Source organism: Streptopelia decaocto (genome assembly GCF_964273445.1).
Source record: "Streptopelia decaocto genome assembly, chromosome: 2".
Taxonomy (NCBI): Eukaryota; Metazoa; Chordata; class Aves; order Columbiformes; family Columbidae; genus Streptopelia; species Streptopelia decaocto.
The window spans coordinates 116273228-116300989 of NC_138655.1; the positions used below are offsets into that span (position 1 = coordinate 116273228).

Sequence of the window (27762 nt, forward strand, 5' to 3'; positions counted from 1 at the left end):
ACATACTGAAGTAAGGCTGTGTTGCATGCTTTTTCAGAACAAGAGTTATTGATCTTGTGATCAGAATTTTACTATGACATTATCTCATCTCTCAAATGACTGAGGTATATCTCCTAATCTCATCTAAATAAATATTGGTGTAGGAATGTGGCAGTTGCTGACTGAATGTTTATTGACCAGCTGCATTCTGATGACTAAGGTAATAAGCCATTGTGTGCTTCACAATAGAGCTTGTAAAAGAACATTGAATGTCCCTGAATGGTTTCTGGCTGGCACAAGTTCCACATTATGCTTCTGAACTCTGATCATTTATCTAGAAATTTGCCTGGTTGGGCTTCAGTCATGTTTAATACATTCCTTATGTTAATGTCTTCCTGAAGGGTTCATATTGTGGGATGATAATTAGATTTTAGAATATCAGTCTTCCACAAAGCACAACAATTTAAATCTTAATATTCTGCTTTCAACTTTCTGTTTTTAAGTGTAGTCATTTACTCATTGTCTTATATGCACAGTTTCTAAATATGTTTTGTTTTCTAAAAAAATTCTATAGGCAAGCTTAAAAATCATTGCTTTGCTAAAATAGATTTATAGTCAAATATATGCAAAGAGAGGAAGCCTACCATGATCCAATCTTGGTTTACCCACTGTAACTTTCTAATTATAAGAGTAGCATCATCTCAGAGAGTCGGCTGATATCCTGGTAGTATCTTTTGTTTTCTCTTATGTTTGTCTTTCAAGTCCCCTGTTTGTATTAATACAAGGGTCAGTTTCTGCCCCTTGCTTACTTTGAGCAAGCAGTTATTTCATACACATATAGGCATAGGAAACAAAATTGTACCCTAGAAGTGTTTTCCTTCTTTTTCATTTACTTGATTCATTTCAAACGCCTGCCTACCAAATAAAATAATAACCTGTTCAAAAATCATGATACTAAATCCAGCAGCTGACAGCTCTCACTCTGCAGTTTAAGTGATAGCCATAAATTGATGTCTATTACAGATACATAAGCACTTTCTGGTGGATGACATTACTTTTAATTCTCCATTGTGATGTCATGTGATTTGATACAGAGTTTGGCAAAAACTTAGATAATGTAAAAGGACAAAACAGATTTCTTTCAGTTAATTTACTCAAATGAGTAAAGTATGCAGCAAGCAGAAAGGAAGTATACAGGGTCAATAACTCCTTTCACTATTGCAGAAAGCCAAGGATTATTGTGTAAACGACCCAATTAATTTGTTACTATATTGTGAAGTTTCATATTTACTTGCCCTGTAACAAGTTCTGGAACAGGATTTAAATGCACTGCACGTAGCTGTCTTTAGGGCTCACATCTGGATGGCACTGCAGGAGCATATTGCTGAAAGCAGTTTTGATGGTAACAATGGAGTCTGAGAAAACACTGGATGCCTGAATAAGATTCCATTAAAAAAGGGGGAGCGAGAGGGATGTCTAATGCAGTCCATTTAATGCAGAACTCTCCAGAGAGTGAAGTGGGGATTATGCCTGCTGCCCTTCCTATTAAAGACTGGTATAGAAGATGCTTGTTGGGCGAATGGTATCTCCATAACAGACGCTCTATTACTCATGAATACATTTCTAATTATATCTTAATGATCTCAGCCACAAATAGGAAAACAAAAATCTTTGTCTCCCTGAGTGGTTACCTTAGTGGCTGCAGGATTGGCAAGCTTTAGCTTATCCATCTCCTCTCACTAATCCCGGGGGATTTCATTGTGAGAAATGAGACTTGTTTATGATGGTGAATTAAATTGCTGTAAAAGGTTATTTCAACAGACAGTTGGGAAATCATAATAAAATAATTTAGTAAAAATGGGAGCTAGAGTATGCTTAATGAAACATGATTAGATTTAATTTTCTTGCTATTTCAATCATTAAAGGTACATTATCCTTTCTCAGACCTCATTTGGGCTCTTTGCCACAGACCCACTCTTAGTAACAGACTGAAACTTGCATGTTCCATTAGGATATGAAAATGGCTAATGATACCCTACTCTCCTCTCCCTGGCTTTTGTAAAATTTCTGTTACCAGCTTTTCAGATATATTTTAGCTGTTTTCCTCTTTCATCCTTTTATTCCCTCTCACATCTTTTGTACACATATTTCAGTATGACTAGCTATTCAGGGAGGATAGGTTGAATGAAATGAAGTAAAATACTGGTATAGTTACCTTAATAACTGTAAAATGGCTTATTATGAGTAATTAAAAACTTAACTCCTTTAGTTATTACTAGGAATCCACGTTATAACCAAGTTAATATTTTAAGCAGTTAATATAAAACATGTTTTGATGCTATCTTAATCCACTGGTCCAGTTTTTTAAAACAATTTTATTCTTTCCTTTTACAGTGCAATAGCACATTGCATGACATTGTATACTGGCTAAAATTTCTGTCTAGCCTCTAGTGACGATAAATGTAGTTCTCAATTATATTTTATGCCTCCCTCAGCATCAGAATGCTACTTTGATCTAAAAGCATCCATCTCCTTTTCAGTTCATATAAGAACATAACTGCTCTTTGTTAGTAGACAACTTGGGCAGAGTAGTGGTACCTTGCTGAGAGGAACCAGTCATGGCTCTGTGGTTTTCAGGACTCAAGTGTCTTATTTGAGGGAGGAGATAGTTGGTTTGTTTCAGTGTTTCATTATATCATTTCTAACTTGGATGTAGCTTTCACCAAGAAAGGTTTTTTGTGTTCAGGGTGAAATTTCTGCACAAAGTGGCGAGGGAGGCTGAGGAGAAGGGCAGGCCTCATGGTCATCAGGAGCCTGTTAATGGGGAATGCCATAGGGGAAGGGGCGAGCGCAGAGCCCAAGTTCAGAATCACCCAGAAGGGATGGCTCATGCTGAGTTTCTGAAGCTCAAAATAAGTATTTTGACTACTAGGCAAAATGTTTTAGTGGTAGCTCCCACCGTCTCCTGATGAAGTTGCTTCAGTTTGTATATATTAAATTTTCCTCATAGCAGAGGCTTCTGTTGATCTGAATTTTCACTTAAAATTAGGAGAAATAGAAGAACTTCAGCCCTCTATGCTTCATGTGAGATAGTGAACCACTGTGGGGTACAGGTAGTGTGAGAACCTGGAGAGTGTGTCAGTGCAGACTGGGAACACTTGTTTTTTCAAGTCTTGAGCATTTGAGGGAATGAGAAATCTAGCTCTGTTTTGAAAAAATGTAGATTTTCAAGTAATTCATTTTTCAGTGTTGTTAGAATAGTTTCATTTGAATTTTGTCTGTAATAGTTAAAATAACCATGAGAAAATCTGTGTGTATATGTAGATTTATGTGCGTGTATATATTCTTAATGTATCCTGTCCCATTTTAAAGGCATTGACAAATTCTCATATAATCATTTAGTATCTGTGTACTACTCATATGAACTACACAAGGGGGAAAAAAAAAATCATTCTTTTGGGATTTGAAGACACTACGTTTCCAATGCCTTCATAGTGTATCTCATGTTTCCAGGAGATAAATTCCTTAACAGCCATGAGAAGCAGGAAGGTTCGAATTGAAACTATGGTTGAAGAAAACACAAACTGATGACTGGAATGTGTCCATACATTAATTAGAATGCATTTTTGTAGCCTATACCAATTTTCAAGCCTGTATTTCTAAAGTTCATTTTTTGAATCAATATGTAGACACCTAAATATAAATGACTTGGGGGTAAGAGATGGGATGAGACTATGAAGAAATAAAACCTAATAAATAATTTGGAGATTAACCTGGGAAGATGTGCAGATTAAAAAAAAATGGTGTTCAACATATTGTTAATAATAGTAGCGATAAAATGCAGAATAACTTCCTCTGTCTTTGAGAAAGAAGTAGGACGGGTTTAGAAGAGCTTCCTGTTTTACTGATGTTAGTCATTCTGATTCTTTTGATCCTTCTGTTAATCTCCTATAAAGTGGAATAAAATATGGGTGAGATCCCATGTAGCAGCAAGAGGTATACTTTCTTTTAAGTCATGGCATCTGATACTACTTTGCAAATGCTTATGAGAAGCAGAATTGGTGTCCTTTCCTTGTGTTCTTGTAGATTCAAGTTAAGACCAGCTTTTAAACCCAAAGTTGTGCCCCGGCTCCTCTTTGATTTGCCAGAGCAGCCTTCAGAACAACAGAGAGTGAGAGTTTTCAGAAGTGGTGCTTTGCTTGTGCAGGGCAAGTGCACAAAAAGTGTCCCAGGGCGTACCAGTGGGGTACCAAGTCCTCATCCTTTAGTGCTGAGTATATCTGAACCATGAATTTTTCCAACTGCCTACTACCTGGCACTGTTCAGACTGCCACCATGGGAGGAAGACTTGGGACATTCCAAAATTCATTGTGCTTTACTTTTATATAGTCGGTGAAGTGATTTCTGTTTTCTGTCTTTTCCTAGCTGAATGTTCCAGGTGATGAGAACTGTTTGTGCTTTTTATGTCTGTGTCTTTCATTTAATAGTAGCTGCTATGTGAGAATATGGATGTTGTCACTGAGGTGACTAAATCAAAGAATCAAAATGGTTTGGGTTGGAAGGAACCTTTAAAGATCTAGTTCTAACCCCCCTGCCATGGGATGGAGCATCCGTAACTTCTCTGGGCAAACTGTTCCAGTGGCTCACCAACTTCATAGTAAATAATTAATTCCTTATACTTAATCTAGATCTACGCTTTTAATTTAGATACTGTTTTAAATGCGTAAGAGTAGTAATCTATTAGTGTATAGAAATATGTATTATTATAAACATCATATTGCAAATACGTTTTGAATATTAATAGTAATTATTACTGCTGTTACTATTATTCCTACCATTCTTGTTAGCTGTCATTTTTCCATTTTACTTCTTTCAGTTCTGGATCAGATGCTGCTTTGTAGTCAAGCATCACTGGCAGGTCACTGCTGGCTAAGGAAACTGTTGTCTTCCAGTATCAATGAAATCCAGTGGCTGGAGGATATAATTCTGTGACTGTTGCATTCGTGCTGTCAGTATTTTATAGAGCTAAAATGAGGCTGTCACTTCATAAGTATTTTGCTAAACTACATACCCGAAACATGACCTACTAAAGTGAACTTCATTGTGTTCACTTTTTCAAGGGTTACAGGTTAAGTATTAAATACAAAACAGAAAGAAAACAAAGCAATAAATAAACATCATGATGAAAGGTAAAAAAATGTAATTTATGTCTTAGACCAACATAACCAAGGTGTGTATGCCATCTTTGGTTCTCCTGCCACAGGCAGAACTAATTTAAAAGCCAAGTCTGTGGAGTCTGGAAACTGCAGTAACATCCTAGAGCAATTAAGCAAGGAGAAGGTACCATCATTTAACCTTGAAGTTCTGACTTTTTAGTCTCTAGATTTATTTATTACTTTAAGCTTTTCATCCTAACTACCTGCAATTCCTTCTGGTAGACAGCAATAGAGGAAAATTGTGTTAACCTTGCATAGAATTTGATTAAAGAATAAGGTTGGTGGCTTGTTTGTTAGACACCAGGTTAGGCTGATGAGTGGATCAGATCTTTGTCAGAGATTTTTGGATACGAGTAAGCTTCCTTCCTGTTGTGTGTACAAGAGAAAGCATTATTCTAGTATTTAGATAGAATAAGAACATGTACTTTTTTTTTTTTCTTAATTTGTTCCAATTTAGAACCCATCTGGCTATGAATCCAAATCGTTCCTTCCAAACGTTTCCAAATGTGGCTCTTAGGACCTGTCTTGTTTCTCTGAGAGTAGTGAGATTTTTGGTGGCTAAGAACACTACATTTTTTTAGGCCTGGATTTCACAAATACTTATTTTTTTAAACTGACATTAAGAGAGGTAACAAATACTTCAGGTCTTATTTAACTAAATTATGTGTATCAAATCCACTTAGGAGTGTTTTAATCGCTGGGGCACACACACTTTTAGGACTATTATGAATTGTAATCTTGCCTTCAAATTCTGAATCTCTGTCCCCATATGATAGTTCAGTTCTATCCAGATCACTGATTTTTTTTTTTTTTTTTCACTTTTACCCTAGTTCTTTTTATTCTTGGACTTTATATACACAGCTTGGCATAAGAAAAAAAACCAAATTAATCCTTGAGTTCTTGAATGGGTGCCAAGATAACACTGTGATACATGAGGTATGGAAGTGTTTGTGTAGTACACATACTGTTTAGCAGGGAACATTAACTTGAGCTCGAGTTGAGAGCAGAGGTTATATACCACTAATTCATAGAAGAAGAGGTAGTTTACCCATATACCCTATTCCTATATTTCAGAGATGTTGTAATATACCTAGAATGTTTTTCAGTTCCTGGATTTGTAAGTATTTAATAATTGGATTACAGTAAAGGTTTGCTAATGTTCATGGTCCGTAACTAACTGATTAGAAAACAAACAAACCAAAACAAAATAAACCTAATCAAACATGTATTTGAGTTTAACATCCATTATACTTTTTTTCAGTGTTCAGTCATCTGGAAACAATACTGCTAAAATGGAGGAGATACCCAATTCTGTAACCTTCTGCGATGTCAGAAGGAGGGGAGGAGGCTGGGGATTTGTAAGGGAGTTGTTGGGCCAATCATGGACTGTCTTGTTTTGACCATGAATATTAAGCAAAGAAAAATAATGCTAAATAAAATCTCCCTGTAATATTTCTTTAGAGTATATATGAATGTCACTCCTAAGCAAACAACTTTTGTGTTGAGAGTTAATATTTGTTGAGCATAACACCACGAAAAACACTGTCATGATAAGCAGAGTTACTTAACATTTTTTATTTACAGTTAATAAACACAGTGTTTTGCTAAATAGAATTTTCACTTGCAGCAATCAGTTCATAATTTCTCTTGCCTCGTTTGCCTTATGTTATGGTAGGAATATGGTTGCTTAGAGCATAATTGCTTGTCTATCCAAGCTCAAGACAGGAACATGAGAGATGCACTCTATCTCATGGGATAATAATGCTGGCTGAATTACGCTTCAGCACTTCTGCCAGTCTCTTCATGGACGAAAATGGTAGCTCTCCCCTGTTGCCTGCCTCGTGGCATTGTGTTGTGGTATAAACTAACGAAAGATATAGGAATAACTTGAGTGGGGAAAGGCTGGGAGATGAATTTGCTAGGACATCTGTATGCAGTAGTATGTGTACTTCAAGCTGAGTGACGTCTTGGTAGCTGATAAAGTCTGATTGTTGAGTATGTTTGTTTGCTAAATGCAAAACCTCTATGAACAGGTGTCCAAGATTGAGATGAACAGGCTGCCTTAAAAAAAAAAGAAAAAAGAAAAAAGATAATTTCTTAATGTTTTTCAGACTAGCAATTAACTACACAGATAATCCACCCCCTCCCCCAAAAATATATATATGTAGAGAGAGAGAGAGAAGATGCCAAAAGTAATGAGACTACACCATGAATCTATTAATAGAAGACTCAGCAGATGCTTTCTTTGGACATTGACAGCCCTTCTTTGTTTTCAAGTTTAATATAATTTGAATAAATTAGTCATCAACATTCTCTCTATTTACACATTGAGTAAAGCTGGATGTGTGAAAAAACAATTCATTTCCACCTAAATAGTATTTTTGGGGTAGAAAGCATACAGGAAAGGGTGAAAACCAAAAATTAAGCAGATAAATTTATTTTTCGTGCCACTTCTGACAGCGTGGCTATATATGCCCTCAGCCCAACTAAATTATAGTAGGGAAAAAGCATATTTTCCTCATTCAGACAGGTTCGATTTCTCTGTGTTTCTTTGTCAGCCCATAGCTTCTAGTTCAACACCTTTTTCTTCGGCACCGCTGAGTTTAAGTCTGTGACTATGAAGAATAATACATTCAATTTGAGATTGAGAGGGACAATGGATATTTTTCCCCATCTCTTTCTGCTTCCCCAGAAAAGTCTGGTCTTTCCTCAGTTTGTTTTTTCCAGTTGTTAGGGAAAATGTCAGGAAAGGTATTTCAAGCTTTATCTTGCACACCTCAGTAAGCAGTATAATCGTTGAGTCAGTCTCAATTTGTCCTTTCAGCTGCTAATTTAACAACTACTCAGCTACAGAGAAAGGAGAAGAGACAAAGACCCATTCCTTAACAGTTGATGATGGATTCAGGAATGCAGAGTTAAGGAGACCAGTGTTCAAATCTCTGCACAGCCCAATTCCAGCAGACTTTGTTGTCCCTAAAACAAGGTTCTTTACATGCAAGTGAGCCAAGTTCTGCACACAGAGATGAGATGAGATATTGATTTGATCACAGAGTTGTACAAGTCTGGATGCTAGATCAAACTAGCATACTAGCAATACAAAAGTCTCAGTCATTTATACAAAATCTTATCACTGTACACACACCTTCAGGGCAGTCCTGTGGGGCTGATTGGTTACAATATTTGCATACAAGTTACATAAAACTATTCTTACTGTGCATGGTCAGTGAGTAAGGGTGTTCTCCTGGAGGTGGGTAGGCTTTGATGATGAGGAGTGGTTTTGTATAATATTAAAATGATATTATAATGAGCAAAGTTTAGGTTAAGGACATCCACAAAATTTGGCAATAAACAATAGATACTCAGCTGTCCATGGTTGACTTCTCAATTACCAGATGGGTTTTGTTTTACAATTAAAAGTTAATTGCTGCTAGACAACTCATTTATTATTTGCCTAGTTTTAAGTTTCTCATAGGCCTCATGGTCAGGTCTTTTGGCCTATCTGGCAACAACTTGAAACTAAATTTTCAGTATCCTGAGCGCCTTAACTTTGTACCCTATTCAGCATATGTCTCTTCTTATGATTTTAAGCAGAAATTCTATTCTGAACCCTTCAAACCTTTTCCAGTCAAAAATTTTAATACGATCCTTTGGATAAGTTTAATGAATCTATGTTCCCTAAATTAAAAATGTCACCAGTGAATTCCCCAAACTCATCTCAACTTATTTTCTTGTAGTGGCAAAGTGGTTTTTACATCAAAACAAAATCCATGTGGAAAAAAATGTCAGTTGATTGGTATCTGTCATTCTGAAGTTGTTTGAGAACTAGTATTTAATTAACGCTGACAAATCAAGTCTGAGAAATTAATATTTCAGTATGGAAATTTCTGGGTCTAACGGCTGATTGCAGCTTCCAAATGACTTTGCAGTTCAAATGCCTCACTGATACTTGAGACTCTCCAAGGTGTTGTCACATCCCGCCCAGAGGTTTGAGTCAGGGGGAGAAGTGACTCAGGTTCATGGGTCCCCTTAGTTGGAAAACGGTACACACAGTACTTAAGGTCCGTAAACAAAAGGTTTTTATTTTGCAGCTTGGCCCAATTGGTATATGATTTGGTGGCAGAAGGATTGACATTATTGTAGGTTCAATTGGTAAACGTAAAAAGTTTGCAGCATACGCGGGGCTGTAAATCTTATGTTACTATATTACTTATACTTCTATTCTTTTACTTCTCTTTTTATAAGAAAGAAAGAGAGAGAAAGATCTCACCATCCTATGGCTCTGCTTTATGTGTGATGGAGTTCATAGTCTCAGATCCAGTGATGTGGGGTGTCCTCTGGTGTCTTGTTCAGTTTATGTGGTGAGACTGGTGGGCAGAGTGGTCCTCAGGATGGTGGGTGGGTGCTGCCAGTGCTTGCACAAGGTGGGGCTTCATAGCCCTCTGGGTTGCCCGCTTGTGTAATTTTTGGTCTTTTGTGGAGGTGTTATTGTGAAAGATAGAAAAGTCTGGGAGGGGAGGTGACTGTGAAAGATTGACAAGTCTTGGGCCATCTGAAAGGGTCTCAGCTTTTCCATTTTGCCATGCTGGGCATATCAGAAGGTGGAGACATGTGCCCTCTGGCACGTCCCCCACCTCCTGTATCAGCCAGCTGGTCTTTGTCTGTGGCTCATTAGCTTGCCATTGGTATGTAAAACGCAATTCACCTTATACTGAATGTCCTATCTCCTACTCCTTGGAATGTCCAATCTCTTGCGTCTGGATAAACTGATTTTGCTACAATGTTTGAGCCATTATCCTTATTAGTCTCTGATAGGCATCTACAGTTTTATGATACTAAATACTGAGTTACTGCTGTGGTGGTATCAATTACTTGTAGAGCTTCATTGATTCGGAACATACCAGCATTGAACACTTCCAGGTTGCTGGTATCTTCCTTGATGTGAGAAACGTTAAGTCTCCAGAGTAAGATATGCATATAGCTTCTTTTCCATAAAGTCTCTTCAATCTTGAGCACATTTTTCTTTTGTGGGAGTTTCTGAGTGTTATTCGCAATTAATAGCTCTAATACTCAGAAGCTAATTGCTTTGGATACTTCTTTCTAGGTAATGGGTTAATAGTTTTATAGGAAGTTCCTCCCAGTGAAGGAGCCTGACTCTACTTGAGTGAAGAGTCTTCTCAGGCTCCCTCTATTGACAACAAAGAAAATTTCCCTTGAGAACGAGTTCTTTCCCTAAGGTTTTCAGGAACAAAAGGAGAAACTTTGAAGTTTCATTGGTGCCAGACACATAGATGCAACTCTGTAGGAAGAAGAAATGGCAGTGCGTTCAGAGATTTGCTTTGTGCTTCATCTGTAAGACTGAATGTAAGATTGCGTGGCTGGTTATTGGTTTCTGCTTTGTGCTGCAACAAAATTTATCCTGCCTTTGTCCAAATATTAGAGAAAAAAAAAAAAGTACATGAATTTCACTGAATCAGACCATTAGTGGTTGTTTTGTTTTGTTTTTCCACTGAACTGACTAGTTGATTCACTGAAAATTGACTAACAGAAATGTTCATGTTTTGTTGTTTTTTTTTTGTCAGATAAATACAAAGCAAAAACAAGGACAAAAAGGAATTCTTATGCAAGATTGGGGACTTCAATAGTTTATATTATAAAAATTATATGTGAATTTTAAAAGTGTATAGATATTCCAGCATCTCTCTTCATCATGCATAAAGTAGAATGGATGACAAGACTTCATATGGTTTCTCTCTTAATAACCTTTAAGATTGTCTGCCTCTAATTCTGAACAGTATTCTTCTCTTTATAGAATTTAGAAATCTCGTACTAGCTACATAGGACAGTTTTCTAATCCTTTCCTCTCTACTTATTTTTTTCTTTTGGGATTAGCATGGTTTATTCAACTTCCACAAGTTTGAAGCATGAAGTGGTTGTCTTAAAGAAGGAAAAGTAGTTAACCTATTAACAGGTGGCGTTAAAAATACTGCTCCTCTTCACATATCCATTCTTTTAAGTTGTATTCTCACAGGATTTGGGAATAAAACGAGAAGAGAAAGGACACTGGCTTTATTTATATTTTCAGTTCTTAATGTTTGTTGTACAAAAGATGTACTTGTATGATCTTCACAGAAGCTGGTTTCCCTAAAAGTAACAAATTTCATCTTTTCATTCTACAGAGGCAATGTTCCTCAGAGCTCTGTTTGTTGTAAATGTCACCTTTCCTCCTTATGCCTTATGAGATTCTGACCATTAACACAGATAATGTTGCACGCTTGTCTCCAACATAAAAGGGAATTTGGAGAACTGAAAAGGAAGTAACAAATGAGTTCCAGAATAAAAAGACAGATCGTTAGGTCTCTGAAAATCTGAACTTAAGTGTGGGAAGAGAATGCACTTGAAAAAGGACGTACTTCTCAAAAATGGACGTACTTCTTGAAGAATCTTGTGAAATTTTTCATTGCCTACTGCAGTGGGTAGGAGAACAAAATCTAAGGCTAACACTACTGCTTTCTGTTGGTTGGTACTTGACATCCTAGGCTTTTATTAATTGTATCCTTTCTCCTTTGTCAGTTCTTCAAAATTGCTGCTGTTTCCCTGTCCTTGGTTGTCTTTGCCTAAGTACTCGGTGACTAAGAATTTTTTGTTTTGTTTTCCCCCCAATATTCCAACAGGAATTTCTGGGAGAGTTGGAAGATTTCTGATCTTCATGTGTGGACTGAATATATCACTGCTCTAATACATCTAAGAAGCAGGATTATTCCAGAAACTGGTTGTCAGATTAGTAGCTGGTCCTTATTGTATGACCATACCCAGAGGAACATACTTGGAAATATTAGCTCTGTTAGATCTGTGATTCTGCAAAAGGCTGATTTTTGAAAAGCAGAGTAGCAAGAGACATGGCTGTTCTTACTTCTGACTTAAATAATCAATATGGAAAATAGTATTACCTTAACATTAGAGATCTGTATGAATTTATAAGCTTTCGATTTATGCATAACTGGTCTTATGCATCAAAAGCCACAAAATGTTAAAGACCAGATTAGCCAACTACATATGTAGCCAGATTAAATTTGTTTCTCAGTGGGCTTCCTTTTGTGATTGAAGAACAGTGTGCATGCTGTCATGAATGTCCCTTGCAGGCTGCATGCTGATAATACTGTTTCATACAGAAGACTTCTACTGTTATGTTCCAAAAAGTTTCAGATCCTCTATTTCACATATAAAATGTAATATGGTATATTAAAATAAGCTAGGTTTAATGCAAGATTAAACCGTGCTCTTGTTATAGGTCATTGTTAGCATCAATGCTTTGGTTTATTTTGTCTCAGTTGTGCTGTGCCAAAGAAGTATCATGTGAAAATGGCATCCCCTGGTAAATGTAATTTGGATATGGTTCATTTCTATAACTTTTTTCTTTCAGTGGTTTAGTGTATGAAAAATAAGGCCTCCATCTTGTTATGTCCCCTTATTTACCTAACTTGCCTTCGTAAGTCATATGTAAGCTTGAGAAGATGATCCTCTTTATAGTTAAAGTTTAATCACTCTGATTATCACAGAATCACAGAATCGACTGGGTTGGAAAAGACCTCAGAGATCATTGAGTCCAACCCTTGGTCCAACTCTAGTCCGTTTATTAGATCATGGCACTATGTGCCATGACCAATCTCAGTTTAAAAACCTCCAGGGACGGTGAGTCCACCACCTCCCTGGGCAGGCCATTCCAATGCCTGACCACTCTCTCTGTAAAGAATTTCTTTCTAATATCCAGCCTAAATTTCCCCTGGCAGAGTTTAAGCCCATGCCCCCTTGTCCTATTGCTAACTGCCTGGGAGAAGAGACCAATCCCCACCTGGCTATAACTTCCCTTCAGGTAGCTATAGAGAGTGATGAGGTCACCTCTAAGCCTCCTCTTCTCTAGTCTAAACAACCCCAGCTCCCTCAGCCTCTCCCCATAGGTCTTATGTTCAAGTCCCTTCACCAGTCTTGTTGCTCTTCTCTGGACTCGCTCCAGCACTTCAATGTCTTTCCTGAACTGAGGGGCCCAGAACTGAACACAATACTCCAGGTGTGGCCTCACCAATGCAGAGTACAGGGGAAGGATCACTTCCCTTGTCCTGCTGACCATGCTATTTTTGATACAGGACAGGATACCGTTGGCCTTTTTGGCCACCTGGGCACACTGATGGCTCATGTTGAGCTTCCTGTCAATTAGTACCCCCAGGTCCCTTTCTGTCTGACTGCTCTCCAGCCACTCTGCGCCCAGCCTGAGCAGTAGTGCTGTGTTATATAGTGGTCCTTTAATTTAGTTACTGTACATCCATAAATGTAGCATTTAGTGCGTTTTCTTCTGGATTCCTAGATACTTGAGTAGGAGGCATGTATGTGAAGTCTCCCAAATTGGTAACTTCTAATCACAATTGCTATCTGTTTTCCTGCCTAAAATGTAATTAAAATACTGTAGTTTGCCTGTGCTGTTCTAAATTCTAATCCACTTAAAGGAAGAGAAATGGCAGCTTAAGCTATAGTATCTTGCCAAGATTCTTACTCCCACTTTGCTAATTCACATCCTCTTACCTAACTGGCTTTAAAAAAATACTTCAACCGATTTCTTTTGTTAATGTACAACACTTCAAAATTAGAATGAAAAGTTTAATAGCCTAAATACAGTGCAGTCCTATTTGAAAAGCCTGATTTATCTTCTGTGGTTCCTTTTTTTAATACTAGTATTTCCTTGTTATGCCCTTGGTATTTCATAGCTGTCCTTTTTAAGCACTGAAGCAATTAGTTTTGAGAAGGCTGATTCTTCAGGGTCCAGTGCTTTCCTGCCTTTCATTTGCCGAAGCTGTACATTTTAATGAAGTTGTTTCATCTGTGCTGCCAAACACTAGAATTTTGCTGCTTCGATTCTAATTATCTCTGCTGGCAAATGCTATGTTTTATTAAAACTGTCAAGTGCACTGTTCATTAAATGGCCACAGTCTGTGGTGCTGTGCACACAAATTTGATCAGCTTTACTCCTGGATAGATTATGGAGAAGGTAAATATTTTTATATAGACCTCTAAAACTGAGTCTAACAGCAATCAGTGATGACTTAGATAAGTAAAGCATACCTGTAGCTTCTTGAAGCCTTGTATCTTGTCACAAACCATCTATGATATATACATTAAAACTCTGGTAGTGCAGCTGAGTTTACAGTTTGTAAGATTATTTTATTCATTAAAAGACCATTTTCTTCCTCAAGATATAAACTTGAATTCAAGATGCCATGTAGATATGTGCTTTAGGGTAAGAGAAGGTTTTTTTGCATATGCTTTAATGTAAGTAAAAGTGCTAGTCTTTCAATAGAGGGTTGTTGTGGTATAATTGATTCAGTTAAAAGCAAAGTGGCTTCATTTTAATGTTACTAATCTGGTGAATGCAAAAGCTTGCAATCATAAGCAACTCAAGCTTCTCTTGTAACTGCATATCTCAAAAGGGAATTTTACTACAAGATGTTTACTTCTAATAAAAGGGGCAGAAATAGAAATATTGTACTTATAAAGAAAATATTTGTCAGTTTTCCTGTTGGTACTTGTGGAAATTTTTTTGCTTTTATTAATTTTTAGTGTATTATTATTATCTTTAACACAAATAGTCATTCTTTTTGGTATGTTGTTTTCTAAATGTTAAGAGAATTACTAAGACATTGTGATGATAGACTACACTGTTAATCTTTTGAAAAACTGTTTTTCTTGCCCTTCAGCTGACTGTAGGAAACAATGTCAAATTGATTTTTAGTGCTGTGGCTCTATGGTATCTCTTTCCTGTATTGTTTACCTTATCTTTTGAAGTACGTAGTGTTTATACTTTTCAACATTCCTTTTAAATTTATCAGGCTGTATTTTAAACTTCTAGAGGAACAGGTATTTATTGTACTCTTTATAGGAATCATAAATGACATCTCAAAATGCTATGTAAAGTAAATAGAACTTTGGGACTCTTGGAGATACATATACATATATATGTATATATATATATATATATATTTAGGTTTTTATAGGAAACTAAAGGCTGTGAGCTACTCTTTCTTGACTCTTCTCCTTATGATCCAGTTTAAAGTGCTCTAGTATGAATAGAAAATTCATACAGCCTGAAGTTGAATAGGAGGCTGTGTATGTTTATATATTTCCTAATCTGTTAATGTGTTGTGCCTTATAATGTATATTTCTTTGTGTTTACAGGAACTAATAGCATTTAATTTTAGTTTTTCAGTGCAGAAAAATGAAATTAATGCTCTCAGAGCAACCATCTGAGCCTCTGCCTGTCAGAAACCTTTCCGGTAGTAGTTAAATGTTTAAAGGAAAACACTTGTTCTTCACATAGCAGGACCCTTGATACCACTGTAACAGAGGACTTCCGAAGTGGCATTGAAGATAAAATTCAGGATACTGTGAAATGTATCAGAGTAGTTAGGAAATAAAAATCAGGAGTGTCTCTCTTGCGAATTTCTTGCAACCAATTATATGATGTTTTCAGGCAGGGATTCCAACAGTGTGGCTTATCCTAAAGGCAGTGCTGATGACTTAGTCCTGACTCAGCTCAAAAAATGGCTTATGAACTGGAGATACCAGTCTGAATATGCCATTCATAGGTTGATTTGAAGTGGATTCTTAGAAGAATAGTAAAATGTGTTTTTTGTCATTGCTGCTGGTTCATGGTCAAACAACCCAATTCTGTACCAGCTGTGGTATTTAGATGGTCAATAAGATAATCTCAAAGAAGAATTGGTTGCTCCTGTTTTTTTCAAGCATACATCCCAGACAGAAGGTGATAAATGCCTGAGGAAAGATACAGAGAAAATAAACTGTTCTTGGCCACTGGTGCTCTTCTCCTAAAGGAACTCTCAGGGAGAGTGTTCCTTTGACTGTATTCAAGGGCTGAAGTAATATTTGTTATCTGAAATACTTAACCCAACTTCAGACCAATAATCTTATGTCTTGTTAAACTTAAAATGTAACCTTTTTCCAAGGCCTACTGTCAGACAGGATCAGGATAGATGGCATGTTCTGCAGCAGTGAAGTAGTTGAGTGATAGCAGGATACCGAAAGATTTGATGGGAAAGGGAAACATGGAACTCACCTAGGGGCATATGCGAAGTCTACAATATGTGAAATGTGACAGTTTTTTTCTTAATGTTGTTATTTTCACTTTGTATGTTTCTATTTGGCTTTGAGTCTGAAAAACTGGACAAAATGTTTCCTGAACCTTCTAAGGAGATTTGAAATGTATTCAGGTTTATGTTTCTATCTAGACTCAGATTTGGAAAAGCTTCTCCTATTTTGGCTTCTTGGAAGTTACCTGAGTTATTACTGTCACTAGTGTGAAAAAATAAATATTTTGATTTTGCACTGCCTTATCCATGATTTTCAGGTTGAGTGTGCAAGTGTGTTAAGTAGAGAAGAGGAAAGTAAATGTATTTATAAACCCTGACACCTTTCTCTTATAAGTATAGTCTCAGAAAATTGTGGAAAATCACTGAAACAATCATCAAGCATAAGAAAGGTGTGAGAGTGATGCAATTCGATACAGAAATAGGTCTTTAATGTGCATGTGAAAATTTTCATACTTATGAATGTATACAGACAAAAGCAACTAATAGATTTTATGACATACTATAGGTTATCAAGGTGAAACTGAAAAGAGTAAAATCAATACCATTAATAAAAGAAACACCATACAAAGGGAAATGTTCCTGGTTTTGAATACATAGAGATTGGGCTGATAAAGCTCTATACCATTTCTTAAAGTCCTTAAATTTTAGACTGAAGTAGGAGCTATTTCAGTTCAAAAGAATATGGGAGAAGTTTTCGTCCAGTAATTTAGTTTTGGCTCCCTGAAATTTATATTCTCTAAGATATTTGGCTGGTTTTCCAGTATTCTAAAAGTTGAACTTTAAGGGGTTGAGAGAGTATTGCCTTTATAATACTACATTTCTGGAAGGGAATAGTAGTCTTTTAACTTGTTTGTTTTTACAGGAACACCAAGACAGTATACTTGGGAATACAATGCAAACTGCAATTGCCTTACTGAATAACATGGTTGCTAACAAGAGCACGAACATGATGTTACTCTTTGAAGAAGGTATGTTGTGTTTATCTTTAGTTATTCCCCTTACTATAGGTCATTCACAATCCGTTGTAATGCCTGGCACTTTGTAAAACTGTAAACTTGCGTATATTTGTCTTCTATACTGGTTGTTAGATAATTGCATTGTAACTGGCTGGTATTCCTCATTACTTCATCTACCTCCCTTGCTGATTTAATCATAACTTTAACTTCTAGAAAGTTGTTGCTCCACAAAGCTGTGATTACAAAAGTATTACTGACTGGAAGTTACATTATGCCTGTGAATATGGCTTTGGAAAGGAGTGGGCTTGAGCTCTAACCATAACAGCAGAGTGCAGGCAGAGAGTCTGCACATTTTTCCTTTTCTCACTGCTCAAACCTGTGAAAGGATAAGTTGTAGAATATTTCTGCACTAGCTTCTGTTTCAGTGTAGCGCTATAGACTAATGAGATGGAGCCCAAACTGACTAAGGAGTCTTAGTGTACAAACAAGTGTACAAACAATGTAACAAGGTGGATGGATGATGGCAGAGCGGTCGATGTGGTCTACCTTGACTTCAGTAAAGCCTTTGACACAGTCTCCCACAGCATCCTCACAGCTAAGTTGAGGAGGTGTGGTCTAGACAATAGAGTAGTGAGGTGGGTTGCAAACTGGCTTAAGGAGAGAAGCCAGAGAGTGGTAGTCAATGGTGCGGAGTCTAGTTGGAGGCCAGTATCTAGTGGAGTGCCCCAGGGGTCAGTGCTGGGGCCAATATTATTCAATATATTCATTAACGATTTGGATGAGGGAATTGAGTGTACTATCAGCAAGTTTGCTGATGACACTAAGCTGGGAGGAGCGGCTGACATGCCAGAAGGCTGTGCTGCCATCCAGCGGGACCTGGACAGGCTGGAGAGTTGGGCGGGGAATAACCTGATGAAATTTAACAAGGGAAAGTGTAGAGTCCTGCATCTGGGCAGGAACAACCCCAGGTTCCAGTATAGGTTGGGAGATTACATATTAGAGAGCAGTGTAGGGGAAAAGGACCTGGGGGTCCAGGTGGACAACAGGATGACCAGGAGCCAGCACTGTGCCCTTGTGGCCAGGAAGGCCAATGGCATCCTGGGGTGTATTACAAGGGGGGTGGTTAGTAGATCGAGAGAGGTTCTCCTTCCCCTCTACTCCACCCTGGTGAGACCACATCTGGAATATTGTGTCCAGTTCTGGGCCCCTCAGTTCAAGAAGGACAGGGAACTGCTGGAGAGAGTCCAGCGTAGGGCAACGAAGATGATTAAGGGAGTGGAGCATCTCCCTTATGAAGAAAGGCTGAGGGAGCAGGGTCTCTTTAGTTTGGAGAAGAGGAGACTAAGGGGGGACCTTATTAATGTTTATAAATATATAAAGGGTGAGTGCCATGAGGATGGAGCCAGGCTCTTCTCGGTGGCAAGCAATGATAGGACAAGGGGTAATGGGATCAAGCTGGAACACAAGAGGTTCCACTTAAATTTGAGAAGAAACTTCTTCTCAGTAAGGGTGACAGAGCACTGGAACAGGCTGCCCAGGGAGGTTGTGGAGTCTCCTTCTCTGGAGACATTCAAAACCCGCCTGGACATGTTCCTGTGCGACCTCACCTAGGCGTTCCTGCTCCAGCAGGGGGATTGGACTAGATGATCTTTTGAGGTCCCTTCCAATCCCAAACATACTGTGATACTGTGAAACCATTCCATGTTTTCATTTCACTATATTTTATTATTGAAACTCCTTTTATTAACAAATGGTTGTGGTTTACAAAATGAAGATAAAATTTCTGCTGTTGGAAATCTATATAAATTTTAAAAGTTGTTTAGAAGTATACACATTGATAGCATTATTTTTTTTTTTTTTTTTCATCCTTCATGAGTGGGTGACATTCAGCAATACAGATACTACGCTATTCTTTGTGCTGTTTGTGTAGAATAAATCAAAGACTTAGACTACTGGCATAGCAGTGTCTGGCCTACTCCAGAAGAAAAGGAAGAAATTTGCATAGAGAGACAGTGAGGAGACAGCTAAGCCTCTTGTGAAGCCAGGAGTTAAGAGAAAACCTTTTCAAACTCTCTAGGAAAAGACATATGAGGTTTTGTCTAGTCATTGCATCAGAGGAGGAACCAGATGAGACTTAGTGTGATTAATGGTTGAAGTATACACAGTGATGGTGATACAGTGATGAGCAAATTTGAAGAATTGGATGTGCCTTAGATATCTATTCGGGGAAAAAAAAAAATCAGAACACATACCAGCCTAAAACTCCATCAAGATTTGCAGTAGTGATCATGCCCTCATTTTCATAATTACTTCACTGGTTAAAGCACCCACCTAGAAAGTGGGAAACCTGAGTTCATGGTCTTTTTTACTCTGAAGGGATTGAATAGACAATGCCATCACTCAGGAGACAAACTGGAACTTGACACTGTAGCAAAGAAAATGCATCTCTTCTTTGTTTGAAACGGTGATGTGAGAACAGGGACAGAAGAAGAGGAAAATATGACTGCAGAGGGATAGTTCATAGCATTGTGATTCTTTGGTTGTTTCTCAGCAAACTGCCTATTGCACTCGGAATTGCTTGGGGGTTTCTCAAGGTTTAGATGTAAGTGCTGCTTTTATTCTCTTTGGCCATATCTGCTTTGTGTTGGGCAAAATCCTAAGCTAGCACTGACTTGAGCTGCAAAAGGGTAACTTGTTAAAACTGCACAATAACGTACAGAGAAGTTAACTCAAATTCTATAGGCACTGTAGCCATGTAATTGGCATGCCTAGGTAGAAGTAATATACTCTTTCTGCATGGCAAATTAGGTGAAAAACTATTTAACAACATGGCAATATTGCATACATTCCCTACATACCTCCTCTTTATTGTCTCACACAACAAGCTCCCGTGTGTTTTTATGCTGCTGGTAATATATCAGTACTCTTTCTTTTCTCATCTGCTCCAAAAATAAAATGCATCTCTTCCATCATGCTAGTTTCCAAATTAAGGAAGTGGGATAGAAACATTTTTAAAGTCTTTTATCTTGTGCTATATCATAAATGACTGCAGTAATATTTTCAGACTGTTAGTGATTGGATAACGCTAACTTGGGCTCACTGAACTTCAGCAACATGACTAGGAAAAACAGCACAGCAGCCAAAAATAATTTCTCTCAAGTAAAATGTCCTTATCTTCTCTCATTCCTTTTGCTCATTGGCTGATCTTCAGGATACGGGAAACCTGGATTTTGATGAGAGCTTTATTGATTAAGGGCCTAATTGTCAAATAAGGAACTTCTGAAATTTGGTTTGTGAGAATGCTATGAAGGTATTGATCTTGTAATGGTAGACTGTAAGACTTTCTTTGAATGAAAAATGGACAAAAGTTATTCCATACAAACTGGAGGGCTTTTTATCCATTTCATTACTAACACTAAATATATAGTGTTCCCTACAAGAAAATACCTCAAGCTTCCTCTGACGCTCTCTTTCATGTTCTACTTTGTCATTCTAAAATGATTTTCCTGTTATGGAGAAGAACATGGACACTAAGCTCCCTCTTGCAGAAAAGAAGAGTCCAAGTGGAAAAGCTCAACATGAGTCAGCAAGGTGCCCTTGCAGCAATAAAGGCAAATCAGGGCTGCCATAAGGAAGACTGAGGAAAGTGATTATTGTCCTCTATTCAGCATTTGTGAGATTGCATCTGGAATTCTGTGTCCAGTTTGGGGCTCCAAACTAAAAGACACTGATAGACAGGAGCAAATCTGGAAGGAAGCAACCATGATGTTTTGAAGGTTGGGCTGTGTGGTGTGAATTTCCAGCCTTTGTCTGTACTATTACATTAAGTTATTCCTTCCCAAGCGCAGAAGTTTGTATTTGCCTTTGTTAAACTTATAGAGGTTCCTGGCAGGCCGTTCCTTGAGCTCTTTCTGAATGTTGGCTCAACCCTTCATCACATCAACTACTTGCCTCCTTTCAATGTCATCTTCAAACTTGCTGAAGGTGCATGTTATTCTGTCCTATTAACACTCTGTGTCCAAGCTGTTAATGAAAGCATTCAACATTCATGAGATATTCTGCTGTCTTAAAAAAATGCTGAAGACAGAGTATTATGGGTCATCAATTTCCTTTATTTCCCCATTACAGTGTGATAATTAATTCATGCATATATGAGCTTTAGAAATTAAAAACCTTAAATACCTGCTAAACCCAGGTTAGGGGGACAGTCCTGTCAAGTTTTTTGGTTTCCAGGAGTCCAGATTTTAGCAATGAGGATTTCTTTCAGATTCTGTGCATGCCTTTCTTCAGCTGCCAAGAAGTATTTTTGCAGACAGATCATTCAGAGACCCTTGTCACTGTTTCCTTCTGTGTCTGTTAATCTTCAGAAAACTCTCCTGCTCAAAGGAGTTCTACTAGGTGACAGTTTTGCTTTGTTTTTAATCGTTTGCAGCTTACATGTTGAACTTACCCCTTTCTCAAGGAAATATTGCATGATGGCACTTGCTTCATTACTGCTTCACTCATTTCATATTAATAGCAGTGATAACAGTTGTGCATTTCGGCAACTTGCATACAGGGTGGGTTGGCTAGCATTAATTTCTTTCTCCCCCGAACTGTGTCCTTTTGTGTGAATACATCAGACATGTAATGATAACCACTTGTAATGTTTAAAGGAGAAATGGAGAATAGCATATGCAGCTAGAGTCGCAGTGGGTATTTAAAATAGCCTGTACTTGTATTATCAGCTATTAAACACTAGTTCTGCTAACAGTGATGACAATTTCCACTTAATAATCAGAGAGGAATAATATGATTCAGTTTAATTACTGAGACTGGAATTCAGTAAGGAGACTGGGATTAATATATAGTCTTTTGTGAGTAGTTAAGGCAAGATGCTAAAAAGTCGAGACAATACTGGTCATTTTAGCATGGTCTCCTGAGAATATGAAACTTAGCCTCTTTCCATCTGTCTCGGCTTCTGTTTGCCTCTTACTTTCCTCCCTTTCCCCATCTTTTGAAATCACTGGACAATTTTAAAGTAACTTGAGAGAGCATAGAGGTCCAAATATACAACATATGTATTTATCCTATAATAATCAATAGGTGAGGAAAGGAGAGAGACCCAAGTTAGTGCTATAGTGTAGGGAAAGGCAGTAGGCTTGTCAATTGAATGTTCTTCACTAATGTACAGCGAATGGAGTAGTGCAATACATGACATGTACAAAATATATAAATATGTACTTACACATTTACAGAGCGACAGGAGTTTTAATACCTCAAATTTCCAATTTACAAAATTTAAAAAAAAAGTTTGCAACCTATTATTTTGGACTGTCCCTATGGAAATTAAATTGCAAATAACCAAAATATATCATTTCACCTTCAGGTAGGAACTAAAGAATATAAATGTGAGAGCAGTATCATTCTTGAACAGTTTTCCTCCTTTCATCATAAAGTTATGACATGATCAAAGTGGAGCTACTTACAGCAAAGTGGAGTCCTCACTGATGGAGGTGAAACCTTCTCTTCTGTGGATTCTGTTTCCATTAGCATTTATTAAATTATAAAGCTTTAAACTCTTATATAGTATCCTGAGGTCTACTGATAGGCCTGTAAAGATCTATTTGCATTAGTATATCCCCCTGTTCTTTTCTTTGTTCGCTTCTCATTTGCTTTTAGGATATCTGCATTCTTCTCTTTTAGGTTTGTAACCGCTGAGTTCAGTAGTGTTTTGGTCAATGCCTAAGGAGGGTACCTCTGTAATGATCACGCAGGATCAGTCAGTGCATGGGAACAACTCCCACTGCAGCGCATGCTTATAGTTGGGTGACGCAGGACAAAGTGGTGCAAGGGTTTTGGAAAGTGTGGGGTTTAGAACAATGAAAAAAGTCTCTGAATTGTGTTAAAATGCACCACCTATTAGTACATGGTACTTCAAGCAGTTTGTGTTGAAACTGAAGTTCCTAAGGAGGGACATTTGGTGAAAATGTAGAATGTCAGCTACAGTAGCTGTTATATTCAATATCATATTAAGAAAACACACTGGGTGCTTAAAGCAGGGACAGTTATTAAAAAGGAAGAGATCTGGAGTAAAGTTTGTAATCAGATCATCATAATTCATTTGCACCTCTTGAAAGGAAGATCAGCTTTCGTTGGTGAGGTATCCTTATTCTTCTTGTGGTCCACTGCTTTGACTTTGAGTCAAATGTTGAGAGATTAATTAGATTTCAAACATCTTCATGTGTTATATTGTTCAAGTCTGTTAAATATTGCATATCCAAAAAGTGGAACTCATGAGACCAACATCCAACTACAACTTTTTTCTTAAAAAAATCAACCAACCAACCAAAAACCAAAAAGAAGTGTTTCAGTCTTTTATATACACACAACTGCAATGTAATGATAGGTAAATGGCAATGAATTCTGAGGTTTCTAAATAGGCAAGTTAGAAACCTTTGGGGTCTAAGTCTTTGAAGGATGTTCATCTACCTTTCACTTCCTCACAGAGAATTGTATTTCAGCTTCAGTCTCCAAAAGACATTTGATTATGCTGACCATGGGACGCTTCTTAAGATCAGCTTGTAGCTTCCTAGCCAGCTCTCTATCAACTGCTGAATTGTCAGCATTCACCGAATTAGGTGGCAGATGGCACTAACTTGGCAACTCGGATCTCCCTCCCTGCTGCACCCAACTATGGAGCAGTAGTCTGAACTACTGTAAAACACTGAGGAGGTGTTGGTGTGACAGTGCATGGGACTTTGGTTTTAGGAATACGAGTGAGTTATTGGAGTAGCTGGCTTCAAAGTTGCAGGATTTTCTTCCAAGATGGGAGAAACTAACTCCCTCTGAGACAATGATCAAAAGGACCATGGATTAGCCATACAGGATTAGTTGACTTGCAAGGGAGAGGCAGTAGTGATAAAATCTTATAGCATATGTTACTTAAGCTAATATGCCCTTAAATGGAAAAAGAAAAAACAAAACAAACAAACAAAAAAACCCCAAACAAACAAAAATTAAAAAAAACCCCACAACACAATGAACAAACAGCACCCACCTCCCTGCCCCCCTGAGAAAACAAAACCAATCACAGACTTAGTCTGTGCAGAAATCAGAAAATCAGACAGATGTTCACGTTGGTTCTGAAGCCATTTGTTCATTCCTTAGTACCCCCCATTTATTCCTAGGACGCAGGAGTTTTCTGCAAGACCTTTGCAGGCTACATTATAGGAATATTTGTTCAGTGACCAAAGACAGAACATATGTTGTTTCATTACAGTACTTTATACCTGCTTATTGTACAGCACCCTAAGCAAATATATAGCTTAGTTCATATATAACATGTTATGATCCTGGATGGAAAGAGTAGTAGGGAGAATACCTTAGAGAAGTCAATATGGCTTGAACGTAAATAAATTTTTCTGTATTTAATAAATGTTTAGAAACAAAATGCTCCCAGTTAACAAAAATGTAAAAAATTATTTTAAAATACAGAAAATAAATGCAGACAGCCTTGTATCATCCCACCTGAGTAGCTGCAGATGTTGCTTCTGTATGATTTGGATGTGACAGGGAAAGTCCCTCAGTTAGGAGCCCTATGCTCTGCAGCTTCTGCTGTGCGGAATGTAACCCTTTCATGGCTCCCTGCTGGTACTGCAGTAATTAGTTCAGCTCCTGAGCACAGAGGTGTCTTTATCAACATGTAAAGATAGGAGTTGTGTGTCACTATGTTCATTTGAGTTACAGCTTATATGCCAAGTCAGTGGTGGTTGAGCCTGAAGAATTATCTTCTATGATGCTATGAAGTTCAGAATGTTTTTTAACTGTATTAAGACAAGTTTTTCTGACCCAAAATGACAGTCACTCGGGTGGAAGTGTATAACATCACATGGATAAACTTAGAAGTCTGGTATCATAAAAGATAAGTGGAAATCATGTCAAAATAGCATGGTAGTAGTGAAGTCTTTGAGGAAAAAATAACCTGTGTCATCCTGTGATATTCAACAATACAGCCATCTGAAAAGGATGAAAATAGGAACAGTAATTGCTGTGAGAAACAGTTATGCCATTCAAGCAGAACCAAACCTGTTGTTGTTGAGAGCTGTACCCATACGGCGTGAAATGTCACAGCACGCTTGCAAAGACTTCAAAGGATAAAATAAGTTCATAAAAGCTCACCAGGTTGTTACATCTTGTACTGTGAAAGAGGACTGGCCTTTTCTGTGGCTGGAGAAGTCGTCTTCCTACCATCCCTGTGGCCAGCCAAGCAGATCATCTCGCAGTACAGCTGCTTGGGTAAGCTACCTAAGGTATCTCATTTTAACACCTAATGGATGGAAGAAAAAGGTGTAATGAAAAATGTTCAAAATATTTTAATGCCATGATATCTTAGTCTGAGAGGCCCTATGCAGAAATCTGATGGTATAACTGATCAGCTTAGTTGAATAGTGGGAATTTAGTTCAATAAATATAGTAATTTCAAAACGTAGACTGTCTTTAGATTTCTAATATGCCAACCATAATAGACTTTTTTAGGCCTATTCAATTCCCCGACAAAACTAAGACTTAAGGTTTTGGCTGAGCAATCACACTGACTGATAATGCTTAGAAGCAGAAAACTCATTTGAAAAATGAAATTTTTATGTTAAAATATAAGAGGATGTGGATGTCTGAAGGTGTCTGAAGGTCTGAATGGTGCCACCATTCTGCCACCTCATGACAAATTCATGACTGGGAAAAAGGAAGAAATCTGCAAAGCCTCATGCTCATTTTCACCCCTTTATCCATAAAAATGATAGGGTTTCCTCCACTCTAGAGATTGTTGTCTTTGCATTCATTCTAGGTGCTGCTTTTCCTGCAGTCTAATTTAAGTGTTATCATTAGACATTACACTGCCACTACTCTCCTGAAGTGCAGCCCAAATCATATATTAGCACTAGTGGATTTGTTCAGTTTGAGAGAAAAGGAGTAGGTAAAAGTGTAGCTGTCATATTAGCTATAAGTTAACTATTGATGACATAAACCATTTAAGTTGTTACAGATAATAAATTAATATCTAATTATGATGATGTCCCTGTGTAGCTTGTCAGATATAATCAGCAAGCTAAAAGATTATATTAAGGGATGAAATTTAAAATGTAACTATATATTTGAAAAGAGACCAAATTTGAATAGAGTTACTATGCCATAGGTTATAGAGCTTTCATGTATTATCTATTCTAGCTCTTAGAACATTGTCAGTATGAAAGCAATGTGTCACTGCCAATTTGAGGTAAGTGTAAAGTTGCAAAGGTACGAAGTACCATACACAAAATCAAACTACATCAATCATTACTCTGTCACAGGAGTAATGGTCTTCAGATGCACTTATTTGATCCTACTGAAAGAAGTTCATTTTGTCAGTTGCTAAAAACAAGTGCCAATTTTGGCAGGACTAGATCTACGTAGTGAACAGATAAATGAAATCTGAGGTTTTTCACTGGTTTAAAGAATATGTTTGTGGTTTTGTTTGTTTGGTTTTGGTGGGTTTGTTTTGTTTTATTTTAGAAGTTTTCAATAGTTGTCATAGCTCCCAAATAGCCAGAAGTTTTCTTCTTCTAAGTTGTTCTCAGGAGAACTGTGGACTGAACAAATGTTTATCTGTTTATGAACAGTTAAACTCCAAAATAATTTTCTATTTAAAGCAGAAAGGATATGATATCATAATGGAGAAACAGAAGCTATTTACATTTGTAAAGCCTTTTGAAAGTCCCAATTTGTATACAAATACGTAGTAGTAGTTTATATTACTTGAAACTTTTACTGTGATGTTCATGTATTTCCACCTAAATGTTCTCTTATTTTTAAAACTTTACCTAAAATACAACATTTCACAGAATCACAATGTCAGGGATTGGAAGGGACTTCAAAAGATCATCCAGTCCAATCCCCCTGCTGGAGCAGGAACACCTAGATGAGGTTACACAGGAATGTGTCTAGACAGGTTTTGAATGTTTCCAGAGGAGGAGACTCCACAACCCCCCTGGGCAGCCTGTTCCAGTGCTCTGTCACCCTCACTGTGAAGAAGTTTCTTCTCATATTTAAGTGGAACCTCCTGTGTTCCAGTTTGTACCCATTGCCCCTTGTCCTCCTGATGGCCATTATTTCTTTCCTTATCAAATTGCAGATTGCTTACTCAAAAAACCTTGGCAAAAATCCAGCAAAGTATTGTTAATGGATTTATTCACACTTTTGAAAGATCATATTTCCCAGCTAACATGCCCAGATTGTGACATACAGCTTTTTAGCCAATGATACAGCCATGAAATATGACTTATATGAAGACTGAAAAAACAGTAAAATTATTCATAATGGCTCAACAGTCTTTTCAACATACATTCTTGCTGAATAAACTAGCTGTGTCCTTTTCAAACACAGGCAGATATTGTATATTTTGATCCCGCCAACCAAGCCAGAATAATGTGAAGTGTGAGTTTA

The 27762-nt window shown here is 37.5% G+C and overlaps 1 protein-coding gene across 8 annotated transcripts in view; it reads left to right on the plus strand.

Annotated features, from left to right (window-relative positions):
• ULK4 (unc-51 like kinase 4) overlaps nt 1-27762 on the plus strand; it is a 240153-nt gene that overhangs the window by 131659 nt on the left and 80732 nt on the right. For 5 of the 8 annotated variants that reach the window (XM_082044443.1, XM_082044446.1, XM_082044445.1 and 2 more), the window contains exon 32: nt 17211-17316. In XM_082044443.1, coding sequence (XP_081900569.1) covers nt 17211-17316 — 106 coding nt within the window. Of the gene's footprint in view, nt 1-8929; nt 8977-11866; nt 12149-17210; nt 17317-27762 lie in introns of those variants that run through there. The other 3 variants (XM_082044447.1, XM_082044449.1, XM_082044450.1) reach the window with 3 other exon arrangements.